The following is a 19444-nucleotide window of genomic DNA, read 5'->3' as shown; positions in this document are numbered from 1 at the left end:
GCAGGAAAATTCACACATAATACACACACATTACATAACTATACATAGATTTAAAGATTTTATTTTTCATGTCATGGTAAAATCTGAAACTTATTTGACAAAAAGGTTCATGAATCACTCAAAGTTTGACAAATCAGGTTTATAAAAGCTCCACACAGGACATCCTCTCCTCTGCTTCTCATTTCACTGCTTTGAGGAGGAAGGTGACTTTCCCCTCATAGGGGTCGTAGGGGTTTTGGTAGCTGATCTTCTCGGAGACCGCTCTGCACTGGATCTTGGCTGTCTTCTCTCCAACCAGGTTGAACCGAACAGCCACCAACGGGTTGACGTAAGTGGGCTGAGGAAAAGGAGGAAGAAGGCGATGCAGACAGTTGGTTGATGATAAGTTTGACTTTTGTTCTTTAAATTTTATTTTTCTAGGACATGTTGATACAACTTAAAATCAGTTTGACATTTTGGGAAATACGTTTATTCACTTTCTTGCCAAGAGTTAGATAAGAAGATTGATACAACCAAATGCTCCTAGAATCTGATTAGCTTAGCTTAGCTTAGCTTAGCTTAGTTTAGCATAAAGACTGCAAACAGGTGGAAACAGATAGGCTGGCTCTGTGCAAAGGCAACAAAATTTTTCTATCCAAGCTTTTAAATCTCACAAATTAACATATTACAGCACGTTTGTTTAATCTGTACAAAAGTGTGACAATGTCAGTTTGTAGTTTTATGGGGAGTCAAGTGTCAGGTCTTGATGTCACAATGAGGTTGCACAGCAGCCAGTAGAGACAATAGGAAGTCACTGCAAATTGTCATTTTGACCCCGACCTCTGAACAAAGCCAGGCTAGCTGTTTCCCCCTGTTTCCAGTCTTTGCGCTAAGCTAAGCTAACCACCTGTTGGTTGTGAATACATACTTATCGTAATACATACTTTAGATACGTGCCACTGTTTTGATTTGCAAGAAATTGAATAAGTACGTTTCCAAAATGTCCAACTGAGCTACTGGGCTCTGCTGACCACATGTTCATGGAGGTTCAGAGAAGCCGTGATTCTGATTGATTTTTTTCCCCCACTATCTCAGTGTCACAAGTTAATTATTTAGTTATCTCAAGAAAACAAACTTTGTTACATCAAGAGCTCATTATTTCATTATTTTGTGAAAATAAGATTTGTTATCTGGAGATAATGAGTTAATTATTTTCTTATCTCAAGAAAATGAGCTTTGCTGACTTGAGATAATGAGATAATTACAAAAAAGAGGTTGGTTCCTCTTATTAGGCTACTTATAGTGTTTTAGCAGAGATCAGGAGCTCCATGCCAGCATGCATAAAAGGCATCCGGACAACTGGAGCATTTTCATGAGATAACTACATAAAACAATCTTTTGTTTTGTCATGATAACAAGTTGATTATCTCGTTTTCACAAGATAACAAAGCTCCTTTTTTTTCTTTCCGAGATAAGATAAATAGTTAAATCACTAGAAGATAAAAATAAATAATTGAAAGCAAGTCTGGCACACAGTTAGTGTAGGACCATTGCCCGGTTGGTGATCCAGCCAAACGTCCACAGATTACATTTTTAACGACAGAAACACATCTTAATTCTTGCTCACCTGTGCCAGCCTTCCGTAGTAAGGGAAGTAAGAGAGATCCATAATTCCCCTGTCAGGGAAATACTCCATTTTGGCCACATTGTCATATCCTTCCTAAAAAACCCACACAAACACAGAATTTCATCAGATTTTAAGAAGCACTCCACCAATTTTACTAAATAAAGATCAGTTAGCTCATCACAAGAGAGAAAACAAGTTATATTTTTCTCGTGTGACTCAGGAGGAGCTTTGTCAAGTCAGAGAAAATAACCCTCGGTACAGAGACAACAAATTTATGCCAGAAAGTCTGTGTTACAAAGTGGGGTTGTTGAGTTTGAAAGAGAGCTGCGTTATGGGAAATGTAGGATCCACTGTTTTGGAGCTCAGCCCATACTGTAACTAAAAGTCAGTATATATTTGGCTCTCATGATCGATTATGATCTTTAATTTTACTCTCGGGAAGCCCTCAAACTTTATGGAAGTGTAATAATAATTCACTGGAGTAACTCTGAAAATAAAATGTAAAACTTTAAACTCAATGATGCATGCAGTTACAGTGTATACAGATGTTGCTCACCAGTATGGTGCAGTTGATATATGGGGGTGTGCTGGTGTGATTCGTGGGCAGAAAGTTGATGATCTGCGGAGACAAAACAGATCTGCCTTTAGTCATGGTCATTTAATGTGATTTATTTTTTTAATTACTGCAAGATCCATTTTTTTTTTTTAAAGCACTCTGACGGATATATTTATGAATGAAACGTACCCTGTTCATCTTGATGACGACACAAGGCATGGTGCAGTTGTAGCCAAAGGTTGGGTCCTCAAATCCTGAGCAGGGTCCCAGCATGCTTTGCGTGAAGGGACATGCCCACTTGGTGTGGTGAGGGGCGGAGTAGGTGTTCTGGAAGAAGTACTTTCCTTTAGTGCAGTTGTAGTTGTTACATTCAAGCTGTTTGGTGTCGTTGTAGGCTGATGGACAGAGACAGACAGAAACATTCAGGTGCCTTGATATTTGTGAGACATGAAGGTCCTGCAGGGTCAAGTGAGTGAATACTAACGCTTCAGGAACTCATTAAGGATGTTGGTCATCTTCATCCAGCTGGCCTTGTCTGATGTGTTGTAGATGATTTCGACAATCTCCTCCCCATACGTGTCCGGCCATACCATTACCCCTGAACAGACAAGCAAACAGAAAGCTGGTTAACTGAGGTTTAATTTAAAGGGACAGTTTGCCCTAAAATCAAAAAATACATATCTTTCCTCTCACCAGTCTAGACTGTTTTAGTGTTGGAGATATCAGCTGTAGAGATGTCTGACTTCTCTCCAATATAATGGAACTAGATGGCATTTGGTGTGTGGTGCACAAAGCACCAAAATACACATTTGAAAAACTCAACAGAAACATCTCTTTAGAGAAATAATGACCCAGTTACTCAAGAAAATCCACCGACTTTGTTGTGAGCAGTTCATCTAGGAACTATTTTCTTTCTACGAAACTACACCCTCTAACAGACACCCACGCAGAAGGAAACATGCATCTACTGCTAGCTCATGTAGCACCACTGAGCTATACAGCTTAGCTGTGGAGGACACCATTAATGTCCACATCTTATACTGTCACGTGATGCACCTGTAAATGTGTTTTCTTGGAGCTTTGAGCTGTAGTGATGGGTGGACAGATGCTTTTCACAGTTTTGGTTCCTTCAAGTTTTTTTTAAAACTCTGATACTTCCTGCAAAATATGTCAGTATCTTATTAACATGTTGTTTAAATGCTATGAGCAAGAAAATACAACACGTTTTCTTTGTGGCGTCCATGTTGTTTCATCAACTACAACTACCATCCAAGGAGCACTTGAATGCACCATTGGCCTTGGCTGGTGCAGGTCTCAGCTCAAGTCAGATTTAATCAATGGTCCCTCATTGATTCAGCACGGTTGCTGCACTTTGTTCCTGCATAACAACAAATTAGCAGCAGGAAAAGAAGTGCATTTTTGACGGCAGGCCATTGTAGTTAAAGTGGTAAGCTCTGAAGCTATTCATGGAATATAGTTAAAGTTTTCTTCATCAGGTGGTAAATTTTCGCAAAGCTGTATGTAACAAGCCCACCCTTTCTTGTAGGAAGGCCATGTAAGCCCAGCAGATTTTACAGAGATGTGATCTGACTGTATCAACTTAAAGTTATTCCCAGACAAGCAACAGACGTCCTACTTAGCGAGAACAGTTCCTTCGATCTTGTTCAGTGAGTGCAGCTGCCAGGCTGTCTGGACTCGAGTCCTATTCAATTGCTCCTCGTTAACTCACTGTAGCTGGCAGCATGAGCAGCACCCTACAATAACTGTGAGTGGGCATGTGGGAAAAGTTGGGGATTCATGAACAAAGGCTGACTTGGAACATACTGGACACTAAAAGGTGTCATTTAACGAGATTTGTTAGTTCATTTTTTCCCATCACTATTATGCACCACAAGCCGAGTGAAGTCTTTATCTCTAGCACTCGACAACTCACACCAAAACAATCTACACTGATAAACAGCACTATAGGTGAGAGTAAAAACATGTATTTTTGTTTTTTTGAGTGAACTCTCCCTTTAAGCCGCCATTGTCTTATCTTGTGTTGTTGTGTGTTACCCGGAGATTTTAACCGGTCTTGATAGTCCGGCGCGTACGGACTCAAGGTGTACATGAGCGTCCAGATGGCCAGACTGAAGAGGGCCGTCATCACAATGTAGAAGGCCACGTAATACAGACTGATGTACACTGTGAAGGAGAAAGGGTACAGGCAGGGTCACATGTTAGTGGCAGCATATGTGCAGTAAAGTGAAATCCTTAATGTATTTACAGTATACACCGGCTTAATGTGAAAGCACACATGACACAGAGAAGGGCTTTAAGCGTGGTCACAAAGGTGTGTGTCTACATTCGCAGAGGTCAAGGTGTCCTCTGTCGATATGAGCTCAATTTAATCTGATTGTAAGATCAAACAAAGAGGGGGAAGGACTCTGACAAAAAAATAAGCTTATCACAGCAGCAGGCTTATCGCCCTCTGTCCACACGCTGCAGACATACACACTCACTGTGGTGATATTAAAGGACAGAAAATGTCACACAGAACAGTACAACTACACTTTGTAGGCCTGTGGTTGTGTTTTATTGTATCACATACAGAGCTGCATATATGTGGTGCATCATTTGGTAAAGTAATTTCAAAATGACTCTTGGGTCAAAAGGTCAAGGTCAGATTTCACATGTCTATATGCAGTGGTGGGATGTAACTAAGTACATTTACTAGTTTTGTTTTTCAGTTATACTGACACGTTACTTTGTAGGTTTATATTCTACACACAAAATATATCAGGATCTTATAAACCAGTGGTTCCCAACTGGTCCAGCCACAGGGTTCAGATTTCTCCTTAGTCATTAGTTCAAGGTCAGCACAGTTTAATATATTCAGCGTCACACTTGTCGTCGACTTAGTTTGCTGTCTCTGTTAAGTATCTGTCTGTTATTCACTAGCCTCGCGTCACCAGGCTCTTCACGTACGGGGAAGAGCCTGGTTTCCATTCACTCTGAATTTTGTCTGGATTCTGGTTCCGGTCTAGAGAGCTGATCTGGAATTCACCAAATTCACCAAAGTAAAAGTGTTCATCAAAGTAAAACTTTAAATTCTGGCGCACCATCAATTTACAATAAAAGAAAAAGATTAACTTAATGGCTTGGGGCTTTTCTTGTAAATTATATTCTTTAAATTAAAAAGTTTCACCGCATTTTTATTAGCTTGGTGCTTTTATTTTGACGGAAAGGCGCATCCATCGAATTCCGGATCCTGTCTCTCTCACCCTCGTTCTGGTTCCTTACCAAAACGGCCACTAAACAGCCCCAGACTAGTTATTCACTCACTACAGCAGGAAACGGTACTTCAAAATAAAAGCTCTGTGCCAGAAATTCACTGTACTTCAAAATAAAGTGTGTTTTTTACAAACAACACATTCTCGAGTCACCTGGGGTCCATTCAAAATGGACCCACGACCCACTTTTGGACTGTGACCCACCAGTTAGGAACCACTGATATGAGATATACCACAATGCCCCCCGTCAATATTAAGAACATGTGTACATGTTGGACTTTTATTTATTTTGACAAAATGAATTACATTTACACAATTGATACAGAAAAGGCACAAATTAGTCTATAAAAAATCACCATAATGCAGAAAATTAAGTGTTTAATGTTCAGAATTTTATGGCGGACCCTGAAAACCCCTGTTTCATGTGTGTTCCTCCCAATGTTGGAATGAAACCTACGAGCTTGACTAAGTGTATTCACTACATCTATTTTCCAGTTATACTTAAAAGTTACTTTTCAGGTTTAGATTTTATACACAAAAACATATGAAGATTCAAAGCACCATTATAGATTAACAACATATCTACCAACATTAAAAAAAGTAGTTCAAAATACCTCCACCAGCTGCAACATCAAAATTACACTTTAAGGCTTTAAATGATAATCCACTAATATGATGTATTATCATTTAACACTGACAGAGGCCATTCTGCTGCATGAATACTTCTTACATATTCCTATATACTTTTATATGGGTAATATTTTGAAAGCAATAAGCTGCATGCTGGTAGATGGAAAGAGTTACAGGTTGCTGTAATTCTTATTCTGGCCATAAAGATATGCCCTCCTAATGTGACTCCAGTATAAGAGAACAATCTGTCCGTCTCGGGTATTTTGTACTAAAAAAGATTGTAACTTCGGAAATACCCACTTTATTTAGCTGAAGACTGTTGAACATTAGCGTCTAATGAGCTTATCTAAACTCTTCAGGGATGGAGTGGACAGAAGAAATAAATACTGAAACCCATAGCTCTTTAGATGTGCATAAGAGCATCTGAATCTCTACTTTAACTTTCATTTGAGCAAATATCTGCAGTTCTCCAGTTAAAATATTTGGCATGTGTTGAATATTTGTTCCAGTTTGTTTCAGTTGTTCAAGATGGACAAATAATATGAACACATTTTAACACAGCGTTATTATATTCTATTTTATTATATCATATTTTATTTCTACATCTAAGCTTCTGCATTGTTTCATTTCTTAGATTCTAATTAGATTTTATTGACATGATTTTTTTAATACATATTTGTTGGAAGGATCCTGAAATCTAATAATTTCATTGACACTTGAAGAACTTGAACTAATGTAATCAAAGTTCACAATATTTTATTTTTGTTGACAGTGTCTCACGTATTAATTCAACTTGAAGGTCCGTCTTGTGTTTAAAGTGTCATTAGGCACAAAGGAGGTCTGCACACTGTTGGGCTCCAAATGAAAAATTTATATTTTTTTCTTATAGGATTTTTCCTCTTTTTTCAAGGCAACATTTTGATGTTCAACATCTTCTTCAGGCTTCTAGCAGATCTAAATATGCCTTATAAAAAGAGGAAAATGCCTCAAAGAAAAATATAAACTTAAATTTGGAGTCTAACAGTGTGCAAACCTCCTTCGTGCCCTACAGTGATATATTTTGTCTTGCACATGAGTATCTCTGCCTTGATGTAGATGCTCACCAGCAGTAAATGAACAACACTTACCAGGATATTTATTTATAGTGCAACAAAAGCAGCCTCAAATAACACTTCCTCTCTCCTATTTAATACTTAACCACTGTATCGTTTTATCAAAGGTGTTTCTGCATCTCATTGTATATTTCCAGTGTTTATTTGATGTTGCAAAAGAGATGTTAATGAAGTTATAATTACCCCATTTCTCTGGTGTTCTCCCCATTAACGTCCCATTGTCTGAGTTCCAGACAAAATGCCCGAAGTCCTCACATCGTTGCCCACAAGTCCTCTTCTCCTTCAAGGCGGCCATGATGAAGCTCTATTCTGACCGGCAACCACAGCAGACCTTTTCTTTTCTTTACTCAAATGTACCTTCTCTTCTTCTCTCCCTCACTTACAGTAAGGCTCACACAGTTATACTTGTGTCCCCGCTCTCCTTCCTGTCCCACCCCACAGAGTTTGAGGCACTTAGGTTTCTGCTGATGTCTTGTTTGTCTCCCGTCACATACTTTTTTACAGTGAAAGCTAAAACTCACTCCCTGGACGTCGCTCCAGAGTGTGATGTATGCGTTATCTCTTATTCACTCTTTATAAGGCCGAGATAAGGTGAGCATGATGGCGGTATGATGTCCTTTACTCCTTGGAGAAACGTGAGGATCACCTTGAACAGCCAGGCAGCTCAGTTACCAATGACGACAATCAAGGTGAACAACTGAATATGATTTGTTGAGAAATGATTGACACGTGGAAACATAAACCAAAGCTTGCGTCTGTTTGATTCTGTACCTGCCAAAGAGCCAATCTGGGCTTGGAGCATTGAACTTTTCCAAAAGTAAAAAGAAGACAATTTAAAGGACGTGGAATCGGACAAAATCCTCAAACTTAACAAGGCTGAACCAAATAATGTTGACATACTTATATATGCATATAGTGGCATATGTCCAGGACTCTAAAACGAAGAGGAGCTCGCTTGAGCAGGAGTTTTGTTCCTCCTGTGACAGCAGCCCTGAACAATTTCTGCCTTGTTCACACTGTTATGAGCTGGGATGGATGTATGCATACATGCAGATTTTGTGTTCTGTCTTTATCTGTATGTTTCTGTGTTTCACAGAACAAACAAATCTCCCTCTGGGACAGGGGATGAATTATTCTGAATATTTGGTGTCATCACCAGGTCAATATTTTAACCTGTCTGGCACTATGGTTTATGACAATATGCCTGCAAAACTAAAGGTATTTCCATCAGTCTTTGTGTTTGATGCTAGATAGCTAATTTTAGCATGTGCTGAGACTGAGGGCCCTATCTTACACCCTGCGCAAAAGCAGCGTATAGTGCAGCACTAATGTCATTGCTAGTTTGAGATGGACACAGCTGTCATTTCCATGGCCAGTGCCCACATTGTGCGAGTAACAAATATAGTTGCGCCCAAGATGAGGTATGGTAAGGTGCATTGCTTGCTCATTATGATTGTACCCAAATGCAGCACTCCGAGGCAGGCAGACAGTTGGTAATGACTTTTATTACTGTATAATAAGGCAACATGACCATGAGCTGACAAAGAATTCTTCAGGCGCAGAACCCCTAGACAGACACAGACAGAGACAGACAGAGAGATGTGGTGTCTCACAGCAGGCACCTGGCAGCAGGTGGGAACTCTCACTTTGCAACGTTGTAGCAGGAAAACACTGCACAGCCACAGGCAGACAGAAACCAGAGACGCTGAGGCCGAACTCGTGGTCAGGGACAGAAGGCTGGCAAGTTTACCAGGAAAGAGAAGACATAAACAGGTCGGGAACAAGCAGGGTCGGTACCAGGGAATCAAGCCAAGAGTGAGTGCTGGAATGTCTTGCATGAGGTTGAAGAACAATCTGAAAGTGAGTAGGTGGAGAACAGGAGTCTTTATACTGAGCCAATCAATGATTGAAAGCAGGTGAGTGGAGTTGGGCTGATGAGGTGGCAGGCTGAATTGAGCAGGTGAGCAGAGTTGCCTTGATGTGATGGGTGTGGCTGGCAGCAGGGTGCAGGTGAGGGAGAGAAGCAGACTATGAAAAAACTAGACAACACACCATAGCCCAGGGTGAGAGAGAGTGACTAACTGACTCCAGCAGCTTATATAGCTGAGGAGCAGCAGCACACCTGGTATAAGTTAATCAGTGATGCCTCTCCCTGCCAGAGATGCACAGATTGGTTGTGGGTGGATGAAATAATACATCATTGACGTGGAAAATATCAATTACATTTTCAAAATTATGAACATTTAATTTGTTTTGCAGATGTTTGGCTAAAAACAGAAGTTACTTCACAGTTTTAAAAATAATTGTTTGAGGAATCACTGCTAGTTTTCAGACTGAATGAGTGTTTCTCTCTGGTGTAGGGTTACAGAAAGAGAGAAGGTTTAAAACTGGCAAAGTAAGACCCAAATAGTACAAGACCAGCACTGTGCAGAAGCATGATGTTAACCAGTATGCACATTTTCCTCTCTGTGCCACTTTCTCTCTCTCAGCTTCAGTGCATTCCTGTCATTACCAGCCCACACTTTCATTCATCTCTCCTCCTCCTTCTCTCTTGCCTCTCATCCTCCCATCATGTTTCCCGAGTCTCTGTTGTGTTGCCTTCTCTTCCTCTCCAGCGTGCACATGGGTTAGCGCTGGATAAAGCATTACAGTGTTACAGAGTGGATAAATCCCTCTGGGGAGAGGGGATGAGTCAGGTAGATCTGCATGTGTGTGTGCATGTGTGTGACAGGGAATCTCAGGTTTAATGTATGAGGCAAAAGCTCTTTGTGGCTGTCTGCAGCGAGCAGACGGTCAGATGAATGAAATTTTTTGATTCTGAAGAGGAAATCCACATCACCTCTCATTCATATTTGGATATTAGCCATATATCATCTGCTTCTTTTCTACTTCCCGCTACTTTTTGCTGTCAGGTTTTCTCTGCACTCCTTCCAGACATTCATCTATTCTGCATTTTTTGCTGCATCTCTCACATTTCTCCGTTCCTCTTCCTCACTTTCCGACTGGGTCACCATGGATATCGGTGGCCTGACGACAGTGGTGGCCAACTCTGCCTACATCTCAGCCCGCGGCAGCTTTGATGGCACTGCCAACCCTGCAACCAACCGAGACAAGAAGTACCACTCACGCCTGAAGCTGCCTCACATCACGGTGTGTGAAGGCTTGCGGGAGACTTTAGATCTGGGCTTCCAGACAGTCTGCGTGGAGCAGCCCATCGGCAAACGTCTCTTCCAGGAGTTCCTGGACTCCATTAAAGAATACAAAAGCCCCTGCCGCCTATGGAAGGATATTGAGGAATACAACATGGCTGAGGATGAAGACAGTCAAAGAGTCAAAAAGGCAAGCAAGATCTTGTCGAGGTACATGGAGCCGGACGCTAAGTATTTCTGCCCCTTTCTGCCAGAAAACGGCATCACAAAGGTCAAAGAGAAACACCAAGAGGCCGGGGATGAACTTTTCAGTGAGACCATGGACAACGTGATGGACTTTCTCAAGGAAGTGCCCTACACTTTCTTCCTGGAGAGTATGTATCTGAAAAGGTTCCTGCAGTGGAAGTGGTTGGAGATGCAGCCAGTGGGAGAGGACTGGTTTGTGGATTTCCGTGTGTTGGGGAAAGGAGGTTTTGGGGAAGTGTCTGCCTGTCAGATGAAGGCCACAGGGAAACTGTACGCCTGCAAGAAGCTCAACAAGAAAAGGCTGAAGAAGAGAAAAGGCTATGAGGTAAGAAATCAGATCACAACACGTTTGTAGATCAAGAGGAATCTGGAAACATGAGTTGTGGTCGTGTTGTGTACAGCCTCTGCGTAAACCCCCCTGTAAACAACACTCAGTACCTAGATGGAGCCTTGCAGACGACGTAAGGCACCTTTGGCTTATATGATTAGTGCCCTCAGCATTAGAACATTTTGATCTCCTTATAAAGTGCCAGTCCTGCTGTGTTTATAAATGGAGCAGCTCTGGAGTGGATTTCCTAATCAGAAACAATAAAGTGGCTTTAACTTCAGCTCTAGATGTTGCCAAAATGATCCAGTTTACATTAGTTTATGAAGCCATGTCAAATTAAACAAAATGTTTCTCTGTACAGTCCTTATTGATGCTGATACTGCTACACTACAATGATCAAAACCATATAATACAGTACATTCAAAGTAAGGCTGGTTAGCTCTGTACAGACTGTTTTATATTTTCAACTGCAGCCCTTTGGCAAGATGTTTTGAAACCAATAAAGAGATCAAATTCACAGGACAGATTCACAGCAGACAGCATAAAGACACAAAGACAGCATTAACTAACGCAAACAGAAATTCTCAAGGTAGAACACAGGCCATGCAAAGCAACAAGCAACAGCAGAGCATCAGTACAATACAATGAAACAACAGACAGCATGTTAGCACCAACAGACACGGAGCAACATGAAGCAGCAACACAAACATAAAGTTAGCCGTGCTGTTAATAAAATAGATATTACATACATACCAATGCAGAGCTGGCTGCCTGGCAACGGGCAAAGGACGTAAAGCAAGTCAGCAGCACGTAAGCCAGAAATAACAATGATGAGCAATGTAATGTGTTGATTAGAAATGCAGTTTCTCATATCAGATGGGAGAGTCTCCATAGTTTAGAAGCTCTGACAGAAAAGCACGATTGGTCCTTGACTTGTCCTGTAGGGGGCGATGGTGGAGAAGAAGATCCTGGCTCGAGTTCACAGCAGGTTCATCGTCTCTTTGGCGTACGCCTTCCAGTCCAAAACTGAGTTGTGTCTGGTCATGACCATCATGAACGGAGGAGACCTGAGGTTAGAGCTCACTCACTCTCACTCTCAGAACACAACATCCCAATGTTTCACTCCCTCCTTTAGATCCCACATCCTCCCAGGCTCTGCCATAAGGATCTACTTACAACCCCATATTAAGAATTGATATTTTAATTTAGAGATCATGCATTGAATCTCTACAGTGTTCGTTTCTTGCATATCATCTCTCCTGTGCCACTATAGGTATCACATTTATAACGTGGATGAGAACAACCCGGGGTTTGACGAGGCGCGGGCCTGTTACTACGCCGCTCAGATCATCCAGGGGATGGAGCACCTGCACCAGAAGAGGATCATCTACAGAGACCTCAAACCAGAGAACGTTCTGCTGGACAATCAAGGTCAGACACTCAAAAAAAAAGAACATACGCAATCTTACATCATACTTAATGCGATAAAGTATGTTAGTATGTGAGTTTGCACAGATCTGTAGTCACTTGTGTTTGGTCATGAAATGCAGCGTGAAGTCATTTGGTTTGAAGACTTTTGGGCTTCTCATAGTTGATGATGGGCTGCTGGTGATTCTTGTTTTAGAGGTCATTTATACATTCAAGACAACATATTGGTTCAACAGTGAATTTATAGAGTACTGCCTGCATTTTGGAGCTCTAGAATATTTGATTCAAACAGTGGTTTGACAAGCCACTGTGAAGCAAAGAACACATCCTTTAATGGCTCAAATCTGCAGCAAACAGCATTAGGCAGGCCAAAAAGTCTTAAACATGCAGTCCACTCTGCAACTCGTTTCGAGTTAAACTCTTCAGGCAGCAATGGTAAGTGTGTGCAGTCCTGTCAGCTATATAGGAAGGGGGGAGGATTCAATTAGTAATCACTTCATCTTGGGGAGGTGTGGATAGGGTGTTGTCTGCAACACAGCTGAATCAAATGATGATCAACTGACAAACCAAAAAACTCAAAAGGACCTTTCTGCTGCACAAAAAAGGCATGGCATTACAGGAATTGCAATTATTAAGCTGTAAGGCACCAAACAATATACATACACATATACACAGAAGAATATATACAAAATACACATATTAGTGCACAAATGTGTGAGAGGGCACATCTTAAAGTGCCTGGGTTTTTTTTAAAAAAACAAAGAAGAAAGAGAGAAGAAAGGCTAGTTAATAGAAGTACTGAAAATCTATTTAGGCCATGTGGAAATACTATATTTAAGTAGTGTATCCACCGTGCTTCTGCTTGTTAGTGTTTGCATTCAAAGTCTCCACCACAAGAAGAGGGTTCAATTTTTTCAATAACCCAAAAGTTTAGTGAGTGGACAGCATGTTTAAGCCTGTATGTGTTGTTTTTTGGCCTGTCTAACGCTGTTTGCTGCACATTTGAGCTATTAAAGGATGTGTTCTTTGCTTCACAGTGGCTTCCTCCATTTTTTCTTTTTATGGTTTTGCTCTTGTAAGCCCTGCTTAAAGATTAATACCTTTGTCTGTTGGAGCCAGGAGCCTGTTAGCGAAGCCTAACGTTAAAGGCAGAAAACATGGATGTATTAAGAGACCTGGATGCAGCGTTGTAGGTGGGGCCCCATTCATTCCTGTTTAAAGTTGCTCAGTGGTGCATGAAGCCAAAAATTGCACACTGCTTCCGCACTGTGTGGCCCACAAAGCAGGCGTAGTCTACACTTTACGACTGTTATTGAACCAAATGGATCAAATCCTGCTGGTGAAATGAATCACGGGGGTTGTGATATTCAACAAAATGTACCCACTGATCTACAGTCGTCTCTTTTGCCATGCAAGACAATTAGAAAAGTCTTTTTGGGCCCAAGGGCATCATATAACAGATGGTACCAAATCCTGGCGCACTTCCTGGGAGCCTGCTGAAAACAGGGGAAAAGAAATTAGCCTGGCTCTGATGTAAGATAGTAAAATCTGCCTACTAGCACATGAAAAGCCCACTGATTAACATGTTATATTAACATGTTATATCCTTTTAAATCTGCACAATAACTAAAGGCAGTGGTGACTTCTGGTGTTTTGAATGCAGCCATGCACAGTTGGCTCCAGCTTCATACTCATCGTACAGGCAGGAGGGTTCAGTTCTTCCTCTCATCTAATGTTCAGCAAGAAAGCAAATAAGCACATTTCACAAAATGTCAAATGTTCCTTTGAAACAATCCAAAATAAACCCCCACCACTGAGTTGTGCTTTTAATGTCATGAAATGAAAGCTCCTCACCTTGACTTTAAAACATGTTCAGTTCTTGGCCTCCTGAGGTCAAAACACACACACATGTTGTATAAACACACTGAACCACTCACACACACTTAACACCTATAGTACACACTGAGTCTTACTTCTAACACAAGGACGTCTTTCAGTTATCAAACCACCACAGTTTAACGTGTTGCAGGTCAACATTCGTATCTGTGACGCGCTCAGCTCTTGACATTACCCAGGTGTGTGTTTGTTCTCACAGGTAACGTGCGTATCTCTGACCTTGGCCTGGCTGTGGAGCTGGGTGATGATCAGCTCAAAATCAAGGGTTACGCTGGGACTCCAGGTACAGTCGAAAAAAACCCACTACACTGACATTTAACTGGTTGTAGCTGCTCTGACAGCAGGATCTGTGAACGACACCCACACCTGAAAAACCCACAGCTCTGTTTATCTTTCTCACTCTGTCATTAATATTTGACATTTACCTTCACTGTACAGCTGACGGTACCCGACCAGTGTTACCTGAATGACTGAGACATGCCGCCATTTTATAATAGAGCACAATGATTAAATATAATTACTGTGTTGATCAGCATTACTGTTATAGAGGGTATAAATACAGTATAAGTTCAATCTGGTGTTGATTCATCTCCTAATTTGCAAAAAAAAATACTGGCTTTTAACATGTTTCCTTGTGTATTGATGGGATTAGTTCTTGGTATGGCACATGGTCGCTACATGCTGTAGTTTGAGGTGTATCGACATTTAAATTTAGATAAACTATAAGAGAAACAAATTATTTTTAAGTTGTAGATGTATTCAAGGTCAGGTTACTTTAGTGTTTAATGTTGTAGCTGGCAGGGTGTTTGAGGTGTTAGACGACATGAAGTGTTTACTTTTGTAACTTTACACACGGTATTACACAGCTTTTGATTCTTTAAAGGTTAAATTCTGATATTCATCTATTGAATCTATTGAAATCACAGAGGTTTAGCTCTTCACAGACGTATATATATGTGGCAGTGTTGAGAAATCTATGAAACAACAGTTCAACCATAAAGAAGGGAGTTCAAATATGGAGGACAGAAGCTGCCAAAATCAGAAATAAATAACTGGAAAAATAAATTAGATGCCATTAAATGTGGCAAAAAATAATATTAAAATAAATGTAAGCAATAATTAATTGATAAAATGTGACATGAATTATTATTTCTGTGTTAATTTGCTTCTTTATGTTTTTACCTTTAATGGCATATTATTTTATTTATTGAGTCATTTTTTGTTGATTTATTTTTGTTTATTTTTTTTTAATTTTAGCAACATTTGTCCTCCATAATAAAAAGAAAAAGTTAAATTAATGAATATAATGCAAAGTATTTCTATAGCCCAGGTCGGGTGGTGCATCACAAAACATACTGTAAACTGATCTATGTGGGGAAGATCAAATATCATAATATATTTGATCAAATGCCTCGATATCAATATTGCAACAATATCGTAGGCTTGACTATTGGTGCTGTAGAAATCAAATAAGTCCACACATTAAGCAGCTCCTGTTTAGAAGGATTTAAGAAAATTAAATAAGGGTGATGTTTCGAGCCTACTCGATGTGCGGACTTATTTGTTTTCTACTTTGCCAGACATGTCTTTGGTCCAGCACTCTCTCCATTGGACGCTGGGATGTGAACATCTTTTGTACTGTTTTTGACTATTGGTGCTTCCACAAAATATTTACAATGAGATTTTTGATAAATAATCATCAGTAATGTGGATATAATGACTAAATGACTAAAGGCAAATAATAAAACACAACAGTCTGACAGGTTTAGAAAATCACATCTCTTTACTATAATGCAGCCTTTAAAACCAGGGAAAGACAACACTTAAAATATGACAACATTCAAACATTAAGACTCTTGAAATATTTAGTCTCATATCATATCATAATATTGCAATTGATATAGTGTCAATATATTGCTTACCATATACTAGTACTACTTTATATTATGTAGTTTAATGTGTAATAATCTTTATATTTTCTGAGTTTGTAATTTGTAAAAACTAAATCTGTACCCACTAACCTGTCAGTGCACCTGTGAACAAATGTAAAGGAGTAACAACATTTCCTTCTGACATGCAGTGTAGTAGAAGTGCACAAAAGTTGCATAAAAATAGAATTACTAAAGTAACAGGTGCACTACTTGAAGTAACAAACATTTTAGCAGTAGCAGCTGCTCCATTGTTAGTGGGATGAAATCTGATAAGTTGACTCTTTGATCTCAGGATTTTAGTTTGAAGAGATGCAGTATATGTACAGATTAACTTAAGTGTATTTTTAACAAAGATATAGATCTAATTAGCAGTTTAAAGTGCAAATGGATCCGTCGTCTTATCCAAATGCACTGACACAGAAAGGTCGTGACCTCTTTTCCTATCACTGTAGAATGGTAGTACAGCATACTTATATTTATATCTATATTTTCACACTGTAGACATAGCTCTGCTCAATGTTACACTGCACTATTTATCCTGCTTTACATCACTATAGTTCTTACAGTTGTTTAGCATTATCTATATTTATATTCATACTGTCATATATCTGCTGATAGACAACTCATAGTGTTGACTGACAAAACTACACACTGAGAGATAATCTCACTGTTTTATTCTGCTCTTTGTTCGTACATAATCTTATGCTGTACTTTGTGTATTTGTGTAAACATTTGGGGTGACATTTCCTTTCTGTGTACTCTGCGTGTGGAAATGACAATAAACAAACTTTAATTTCACTTTTTCCTCTCACCTGCAGGTTTCATGGCTCCAGAGCTGCTTAAAGGAGAGGAGTACGACTACTCTGTGGATTACTTTACCCTGGGGGTCACTCTGTTTGAGTTCATGGCTGCCAAGGGCCCCTTCAGGACCCGGGGAGAGAAGGTAAACATCCTGTGTGACCTGTGTTTCCTGTTGTCAGCCCATGTTCACAGCTGTTTTAACATGTATTCTGTGCTTCAAACATTTCTTTGTTTGTTAAATTTCCTCTGCCTCTTCCCAGGTGGTCTTAGCTCTTACACACATATTTCTGTCATGTGATGTTTAAACCAGCTTTTACTAAACCTGTGTGATAATACAGTGACAGGCTGTGAAGATTTGATGGCTCAACTTTGCCCTCTTGTGGCCTGATGTGGTACTGCGCTGAAATATGAAGCTCTAATTTAACCAGTGCTGGAAGAAGTGTGAGCCAAGAAAAAGTAGCAATACCAGTCTGTAAAAAGTGTGACATTAAATGGATTTCATTACATATTTGTTCATCAAGCATTAATGTGGCCTACACTGGGGGTTTACAGTGTTAATTGTGCAGCATTTTCAGATGACTGTAGCTACATAAACCTGAATACTCTAAATTTACCTGCAGATAAATAATAAATGTGCAGTTCTGAATTGGTTATTCCCTTTTAAGCTTTCATTTTTGGTGCATTGAGTCAGGTATAACAGGATAAACGTGCGTTAAAGGTGGACTTGTGTTTTAAATAAGAGGTACAGATGTGCATCTGTTCTGTCCTCTGTGCTGTTCCCAGGTAGAGAATAAGGTGGTGAAGAAGCGTATCCTGAATGAGGCAGTGATGTATCCAGAGAAGTTCAGTGAAAACGCCCGCTCCATCTGTGAGGGTCTGCTGGTCAAAGAGGTCGACAAGAGGCTCGGCTTCAAGAACGGATCTTGTGACGAGATCAGGGCGCACCCCTTCTTCAGAGAGATCAACTGGAGGAAACTCGATGCAGGTGTGTTCCATATCATCAAAGTTTCATAGTCGTTACCAGTCACTGTTTGGTTGATTGAAGTTAAACTAAACGTCCATGAACCACTCGTGTCTCCTCAGGGATCCTCACACCCCCTTTTGTGCCAGACTCAAAGACAGTTTACGCCAAGAACATCGATGACGTCGGGGCCTTCTCCACCGTGAAAGGTGTCCAGCTGGACAACAAAGACAATGACTTTTATGATGAGTTCGCCTCGGGGAACATCTCCATCCCCTGGCAGGAGGAGATGATCGAGATGGGGATCTATGGCGAGCTCACAGTCTGGGGACCTGAAGGCACACTGCCCAACGACCTGCGCCGAGAATCCATCCTGGAGCAGCCGCCCAAGTCCTCCACCTGCACGGTGTCGTGAGAGGTGACCATGGTGCTCCACAAAACACCTAATGGAAGATTTTACATGAACTGTTTGTTTCTTAAGCACTTTTTGTACAAGACGTCAGTACGTTTTAGTGGTGAGGCTGAGTGTGGAGGATGATGCATGTCTCTAAATGCAAAACCTTTTTTACTTTTAGCTCTATACTGTTAAATCATGTTGCATGTCATGTCTATACTGTTGCTCACTTTAGACTCATTTTCTTGAGCTAGAGGAATGAATGATCAGCTGTTGTGTGTGTGTGTGTGTGTGTGTGTGTGTGTGTGTGTGTGTGTGTGTCAGTGTGAATAAAGTGCAAGTTAAAAAAAAAACATTTCTATTTCCTACCACCGTTTTTTGTTTGTTTCCACTTTTTGCTTTTGCTTTATCATTTTGCAGAAGTGTAAATAAACTTGTGTCCATTGCTGCAGAGATATTCAATTGAATTGAAATAAATATTTTGACATTAAAATCAGCGTGTTTTGTGTGTGATTGACACATTAACGTGAAGCTTCATTCAGGGACCAACAGATCTTAAAGAGCTGCCAGGATTTTAAAATCTGAAATAATTGAGAACATACTGAAACAATCTCTGTTGGCTGTGCAGATGTACATGCGCAGCTCTTAGTTTTAATTCAGTGTGTTGCATGTTTTAAAGCTAACAGTCCAGTAAAATATATATCACTGAACAATGACGTAAAAACTGTATTTGTACTGGCTTCTGAAACGATGTGGAAAAGCTTTCACTGATACATTTAAAGAGTTGCTCACAATGATTTGTACATTACAAGAAATACTTACAACTGAGAGGCTGAAACTTTTGAAAATAACATAAATGAATAATTAATTTCTGTCATTTTTATAAGCGAGGACGAATTAATAATCAATGAAGGGTGACACCGTGGTGCAGTGGTTCGCATTGTCACCTCACACTCCTCACCCTGGGCTTGAACCGCGTGTCAGCGTGTGTTTTCCTCTGGCTGCTCTGGCTTCTTCCTGCAGTCCAAAGATATGTGATCAAGATTGTCTGTCTTTATGTGTCAGCCCTGTGATAGTCTGGTGATCTGTCCAGGGTGTACCCCATCTTTCGCCCAATGACAGCTGGGTAGGTTC

At 40.3% G+C, this 19444-nt stretch overlaps 2 protein-coding genes across 2 annotated transcripts; one reads left to right on the top strand and one right to left on the bottom strand.

Annotated features, from left to right (window-relative positions):
- Positions 1-45: 45 nt before the first annotated feature.
- On the bottom strand, positions 46-7787 carry LOC125903207 (potassium-transporting ATPase subunit beta-like). The gene is made up of 7 exons (XM_049599979.1): positions 7360-7787; positions 4218-4346; positions 2647-2760; positions 2352-2557; positions 2163-2225; positions 1607-1699; positions 46-337 (listed from the first exon to the last, which is right to left on the bottom strand). The coding sequence occupies exons 1-7, from the start codon at positions 7469-7471 to the stop codon at positions 179-181; spliced, it is 876 nt and encodes a 291-aa protein (XP_049455936.1). The 5' UTR covers positions 7472-7787; the 3' UTR covers positions 46-178.
- A 2131-nt stretch (positions 7788-9918) lies between these two features.
- On the top strand, positions 9919-18331 carry grk1a (G protein-coupled receptor kinase 1 a). Its single transcript, XM_049599733.1, has 7 exons — positions 9919-10896; positions 11844-11971; positions 12173-12330; positions 14423-14506; positions 16973-17097; positions 17739-17940; positions 18039-18331. Exons 1-7 carry the CDS (start codon positions 10189-10191, stop codon positions 18329-18331), a joined length of 1698 nt encoding a protein of 565 aa, XP_049455690.1. The 5' UTR covers positions 9919-10188.
- The last annotated feature ends 1113 nt before the right edge of the window (positions 18332-19444 follow it).

The sequence above is a fragment of the Epinephelus fuscoguttatus genome, linkage group LG2, assembly GCF_011397635.1.
Source record: "Epinephelus fuscoguttatus linkage group LG2, E.fuscoguttatus.final_Chr_v1".
Lineage (NCBI taxonomy): Eukaryota > Metazoa > Chordata > Actinopteri > Perciformes > Serranidae > Epinephelus > Epinephelus fuscoguttatus.
The sequence above is the reverse complement of the archived record's forward strand: the minus strand, read 5'-3'. Positions and strand labels throughout refer to the sequence as shown.